The 6,796-nt window shown below is 38.8% G+C and overlaps 1 protein-coding gene across 1 annotated transcript; it reads left to right on the plus strand.

The window, feature by feature from the left end:
- The first annotated feature begins 5,531 nt into the window (after positions 1-5,531).
- Or51q1e (olfactory receptor family 51 subfamily Q member 1E) lies at positions 5,532-6,479 on the plus strand. The gene is given in 1 exon segment (NM_001000162.1): positions 5,532-6,479. A coding segment is annotated over 1 exon segment (948 nt).
- Positions 6,480-6,796: the final 317 nt, after the last annotated feature.

The following is a 6,796-nucleotide window of genomic DNA, read 5'->3' on the forward strand; positions in this document are numbered from 1 at the left end:
TAAGAGCACCAGGAAGGGGAAGCCCTTGTTCCTGCCATGACTGAACCCCCCAGTGAACGTGATTGTTGCAGGGAGGGCGATAACTGGGGGAGGATGGAAAGGGGAACACCCATATAGAAGGGGATCGGGAGGGGTTAGGGGGATGTTGGCCAGGAAACCGGGAAAGGGAATAACAATTGAAATGTAAATAAGAAATACCCAAGTTAATAAAGATGGAAAAAAATTAAAAAGAAAGAAAGAAATGAAGTTACACAAAATTCCACAGTCAGATGTCCCTAGTTGACACTTTTCACAATTCCTTCAACTCTAAAGGGAAAGCCATCCTTTCTCAGGGAAAATTAAGTGTGTCATATTCAACGACTATTTTATGCAAAACACTGTAAAGGGGAACTCATTTTCCTCTCATGCTTTTTCCTACTGAGAATGTGTGATGTCATTGATTGATGTTTAATATATGTGTGTGTCACTGAGGTCATTCATAGTAGGTTTGTGAAAAGCTTTGGCAGATATTTTTATATTTCTGTCTTTCACAATTTAATTCTGATATATATATATATATATATATATATATATATATATATATTTCCAGGGTACCTGTTTCTATATAAGTCATATAAATAATATTGTAGTCAAAAGTTACTGATGTATGTGTCAATTTTCATGTAGTTAAAATTCTCATTCATTTGTGTCCTTTTTCATATAGACAAAAGTTCTTGTACATGTGTGTCAATTTCCATGTGAATAAATGCATTTGTACATGTAACTTCTTGAGAAGGAATTGATGAGTAAAGATTTCTGAAAACTTTACCTTTGGTAGGCAAAGCATTGCCATTACCCCACCTAAGATGCCATGCCCATGTATTTCCCAACCAGATCTTACTATTCTTAGGTTTTGCTCATACAACAAATACAAAGTTACCTCGCACTTTTATTCCACTAGTTATTGCCCTTAATGTATAAGAAATATGTAAACATCATTTTCTATGTTCACATATTTACATAAACAGTCTCTTCACACCTGTGGAGAGATCCTAGCTTCCTCAGGAAGAAGCAATATGTACCCTGTGTCTCAGTTCTTCCCTGCAGGCCTCTGTGAGGGGACAATCCATTTGCCTAAAGACTTGGAAATATCCTAGAAGATCTGGATACCTCTTAGTCTAGTTGTGTTCATGACATGACCAGTGTTAAAGGGTAACTGATTTCCAACAGTGGACAGTCTTTAAAACCAGAATAAGAGGAAGACTAGCAGTCATGGAAACAAACCTCCATTAGAATATGGACTGGGTCATTACTAAACCGCAGAGGAGCCTCACATTCCAAAGTGACAGCTTCTCATTTTATACACATAGAATGCTTAAGGAATGTAACTGAAGACTGTGTTTGCTGCCACTTTTCAGTTGCCCCTTTTCAAGCTAGGAGTCTGCATTCATTTTATTTATTGTTTTCACATCTTTATAATGATCTCAAGCCATGTTTTCTCTGCTCTAAACTTGCTTTTACAAGCATGCAGAATAGCAATTCACATAAATAATTTTGGCACTTCAAGTTTAAACTTGAATGATAGGAGCTTTTGTCAATAAATTGAGCATACATCTGGAGTTCAAAATGTTAGACTTTCCCCTAAGGAGCTCTGGCATGTATAAGACTAAAATTTTTCCTCTACCCTTGACCCGTAGAGGAGTATGACTTTTAACCATAGCCAAATCTTGTTCTCTCAGGTCTAGATATTCAGGTTTCCATATTCACAGTGCAGTGCAAAAACATCTCTTGAACAAGAGAGGCTTTCTGATACTCTCCCTTGAGGACTGAGGTCTGACAGCATGATCCACATATGCCTGTAAAATCCTCGAGAGACCTCCCCATGGGTCTCCTACATTCAGCCTGGAATTGGCAGTAACATAAAAACCACAGGCAGACATGGGACAGAGAGCAAATACTGAAGACTGCTCAGAGAACACAGTGAGTATCAATGAGGCTAGACTCCTCCTGAAATAGATAGTAATAAGATGGATAGCCATAAGAGGAGAAAAACCTGAGAGACACAATATTCCATAGAAACAATGGGAGAATTAAGCAGACCTGTTTAAGAGGTATGTCACGGCAAGGCGGGACTGGACAGAAATGTGGCAGGTAGAACACATGAAGCAATTTACATGGAGATTTATTACACACTATCACGGATGCTAAAAGTAGTCCAGGTGCCTCTAACTCCATGCTTCATGGAACCTGTGTGTGATGGCCTGTGTCATCAGAATCTTGCCACCAAAAAGTGACTTTCATTGGATGAAATTGCTGTTGCTTCCCTATGATGTCCCCTACTGCGTTCATCTTTTCTGTTCTACAAAAGGCTTAGCAAATGTCTCTGAAAGAGATGGATTGTAGAGAAACAAAGACAGTAGATGGAAGGAATGAACAGAAATTAGCAAGCACCCTGGATGTTGCAGTGCCCCTTAAATGATGGCTCGTCAATTAAGGGCAAGCTGATGGAAGAGAAACAGTTCTGTGAGTTACTCAGTACAGACATGAACACACAAGAACAGAGTAAAGAAGAAGCAGGACTAGAAAGGGCATGAAGAGCTAAATAAACAATCCTACAAGCAAGCAGGCATCATTTTCTCTCCTGGCAGGATTGGCTAAGGAATTGACCCATGTGCAGAATTACTCAATAGACTATTATGTGTTTTATGTGCAGCAGAGCAAGAATATTGCCACATTTCACCAATACTAAGCCTAGTTCTCTTCTTTTTCCTTCTCCTCTCCCTTCATTCTATGCTTCTATCTGTCTTTGTTCCTTCCTAATATAAATTCACTGGCTTCGGGTATACCTCTAGGTGTCACACATACCTGGATACACATGCTCAAATACATGTACTCACTTGCATGCCTGTATTCACACGCTCTCACAAATTTGTAGACACACACAAATATATTCTCACCTTCACAAAGTGTGCTATCCACTGATTTAATCCTTTTTCCAGAGGTCCTCCTCCCCACAGCTCCTCTGCTAACACCTGTGCTAATAGTGTCTCTCCTTGGCTTAAGGTCTTGTGAAAGCTCCATTCTCTTTCCAAGGCATAGCAATTCATTTCCTTTCTGCCTCAGTTCCCACAATACCTACAACCAGGCCCACCTCTGTAGAGCCTAGAGGATTCATATTCATAGCATATGCTGGTGTCCCAACTTAACCCTTTTCCCACCCTTTCAAATTGTTATTCAAACTACAGAGAACCCAGCAGATTACTTTCCTAAGATTTCCTGGCTTCCATACCATATTCTCAACCTTGGTGTGTGTGTGTGTGTGTGTGTGTGTGTGTGTGTGTGTGTGTGTGTTTGCACACATTCTTGTGCAGGCACATGCAAGTATAACGTGGAAGTTATATATGTCATGGTTCTCTCCTGTTCTCTGCCATCCCCAGTGACTATTGGCTTACTACACAGACTATCCTGGTTGTATTTAACTACAACACCATCAAACATTCTACATATGAGGCCAAATAGAAGGTTTTCAAGTGATTACTGTAGAAATTAAGGTATATCCTACTGTTGAATACACTGTCATCTCAGAGAGATTATCTTGCAATTTTCATAAAGGGTTTCCAAATCAAAGAGCCTGATGATCTCTTGGCATTCTATGGTCTTCAGCATAGAACTTGTCACTCTCAGGTTTTTTTTTAACTGACTTCGATCATCTTATAAATATAAATCTTTCAAAATGAAATATATTCCTGTGACTATTTGCACTGACCAATCAAAGGAAGCAGAAATATGAAAACAGAGGAAAAGATCATATATGTTTAAACAGAAAATGTGTGAATGTATGTCTAGCATCTAGAAAAAGGAAAGAGATATTGAGTCTACATCAACCTCTATTCAAAAGTGCCTGGGAGTCAGGTGGTAGTGGTGCACACCTTTGATCCTAGTACTTCATACGTAGAGAACAGGAGGATCTCTGTGAATTCAAGGCCAGTCTCAACTATAAATTGACTTTCAGGACAGCCAGATTTACACAGAGACCCTCAGTCTCAAATAAATAAATAAATAAATAAATAAATAAATAAATAAATAAATAAATAAATAAATAAATAAGAAAGAGAGAAAGAAAGAAAGAAAGGAAGGAAGGAAGGAAGGAAGGAAGGAAAGAAGGAAGGAAGGAAGGAAGGAAGAAAGCCTGAGTCAGCGCTGTTCTACTCAAATCAGGCTAGATAGCCTTAAGAATCAACTTATTTCCTGGTTGGCAAACAATCTTGTCCTTGAAAAGTGCTAAGGGATGGAGGATCCAACATGATTCATCTCAGATTTCTTTCTTTTATGCTTTTACAAATGACAACCACATCTGTAATTTAAATGCTTTTCTTCAAATGTTTTCTAAGTTGTTAAATATTAACAATGAATCTATTAATGTGGATTATTAATACTTCGAACTAGGAGATCTTCAAAAACCTTAGCTATGGTGACTTGCCTTTTGATTTGTGGTTTATGGGCATTCTTACTGCTTACCGTTCTCTCGGTCATTCTTACTTGTGTCTATAAATTCTGCATAATTTTCTTTCTTATGAAAATTTCATCCTAAATATTTATTTATATTTTTTTATGGAGCAGAGTTTCTGGATTTTAAATTATACTGACTTAAAGGGAAAAAACTTGTAAATATTTTAATTATTTTTTCCTAATTGAAAGAAATTCATTTCTGTTTTTATTTTTTCTATTTCATCCAATTTTATGTTGTTGTTGTTGTTGTTGCTGCTGCTGCTGCTGCTGTTGCTATACCTACTACTGCTCAAATTCTTAGGTGAATTTTCCCAGAGTTGTAAATTTGTGATTTATAGATCTCTCAGGGGACATGAGGTGGTATAATTATGAGAAATAATTAAATATTTGTAGGGTCATGATAAAAATATCTATTTTTATTCATTGAACGTTCCAAAAATTAAGACCCATTCATTGGTTAGATTTACAGAATAAGATCTATATTCATCCTCTAGAAGCAGTGTAGAGCCCTTTGAGACTCCTTAATCTATCAAAGCTCTCCACAGTTGCTCATTAATTCTTCCCTCAGAACACTTCGTCTTGGATTCACTTCCCATTACTCTACTAACACTAAAGTGTCACAGAGCACTAAACAAATCATCTTTCTGTGATATTGCTCAGGTAGAACAGAGATAAAAATTGTTGGTTTTCTTTGTTTACTTGTTTAAATTCTAATAAGATCAATTTCAGTTAGCAAAATGTATGTACATATAGGTACATATGCAACAGTCAACAGAGTATCTCCTACCAGAGAAAATATAGAGCTACTTTTTAAAACACAGCTGAAGAAATACAAGTTGAAATAAATGAGTTTGTCTTGAATAAAAATCTATAGGAGAAGAATCCTCAGTGTTCACATGCTGCCTGTTGAATAACTCTATTGAATTTCTCAGGAGCAATCCGTAACTTATGCTTTTTGATTATACTGGTTGAATGAACAATGATATCATACTGATGCTCTTTTAAATGTGGATTACAGATTCTGTATGTTGCATCCATCAAGTATGTCAGAAGTAACTAACACTACTCATGATCCTTTCTACTTCATCCTCACGGGCATCCCAGGATTTGAGGCTATCCATCTCTGGATCTCCATCCCCTTCTTCTGCCTCTACACCATTTCCATCATGGGCAACACCACCATCCTCACTGTCATCCGCACAGAGCCATCTCTCCACCAGCCCATGTACCTCTTCCTCTCCATGCTGGCCCTCACTGACCTGGGCCTCACTCTTACCACACTCCCTACTGTCATGCAGCTTCTCTGGTTCAACATTCGGGAAATCAGCTTTGAGGCCTGCTTTGCACAGTTCTTCTTCCTCCATGGGTTCTCCTTCATGGAGTCATCTGTTTTATTGGCCATGTCCTTTGACTGTTATGTGGCCATCTGTCGCCCACTCCACTATGCCTCCATCCTCACCAGTGAGGTCATTGGTAGAATAGGGTTCGCCATCATTTGCCGCTGTGTCCTGGCTGTTCTTCCCTCCCTTTTCCTGCTCAAGCGCCTGCCCTTCTGCCATTCCCACCTTCTTTCTCACTCTTACTGCCTCCATCAGGATATGATTCACCTGGTCTGCGCTGACATCAGGGTCAACAGATGGTATGGATTTGCTTTGGTCCTGCTCATTATTGTATTAGACCCTCTGCTCATTGTACTCTCCTATGCACTTATCCTGAAAAGTATCTTGAACACAGCCACTTGGGCTGATCGACTCCGGGCTCTCAACAACTGTCTGTCCCACATACTGGCAGTCCTGGTACTCTATGTACCCATGGTTGGTGTGTCTATGACTCACCGCTTTGCCAAGCATGCCTCTCCACTGGTCCATGTTCTCATGGCCAATATCTACCTGCTGGCACCTCCTGTGATGAATCCCATCATTTACAGTGCAAAGACCAAACAGATTCGCCAGGGAATCACTCACCTTCTCTTTCAAAGAAAGGTTCACTGAAGACTGAAATTCATATTGAAAAGACTAATTTTATATATAAATAACATGGGGTCAAGCATAAACATTACTGCTATAAAGTTTGCATAGTAAGCATAGAAAGAATGTGAAGTGGAATAGTGCTTTATAGATATTCCCAGCAAATACAAGAGACATTTTTGCCTGACTAGAAAATTAAAGAGATTTTTTTTCTTTTCTTTTTTTCGGAGCTGGGGACCGAGCCCAGGGCCTTGCACTTACTAGGCAAGCACTCTTCCACTGAGCCAAATCCCCAACCCATTAAAGAGATTTTTTTAAGGCTTAGGTTTGCTTTTCTCTAA

This window comes from Rattus norvegicus, chromosome 1 (assembly GCF_021556685.1).
Source record: "Rattus norvegicus strain SHRSP/BbbUtx chromosome 1, alternate assembly SHRSP_T2T, whole genome shotgun sequence".
NCBI classification, from domain to species: domain Eukaryota; kingdom Metazoa; phylum Chordata; class Mammalia; order Rodentia; family Muridae; genus Rattus; species Rattus norvegicus.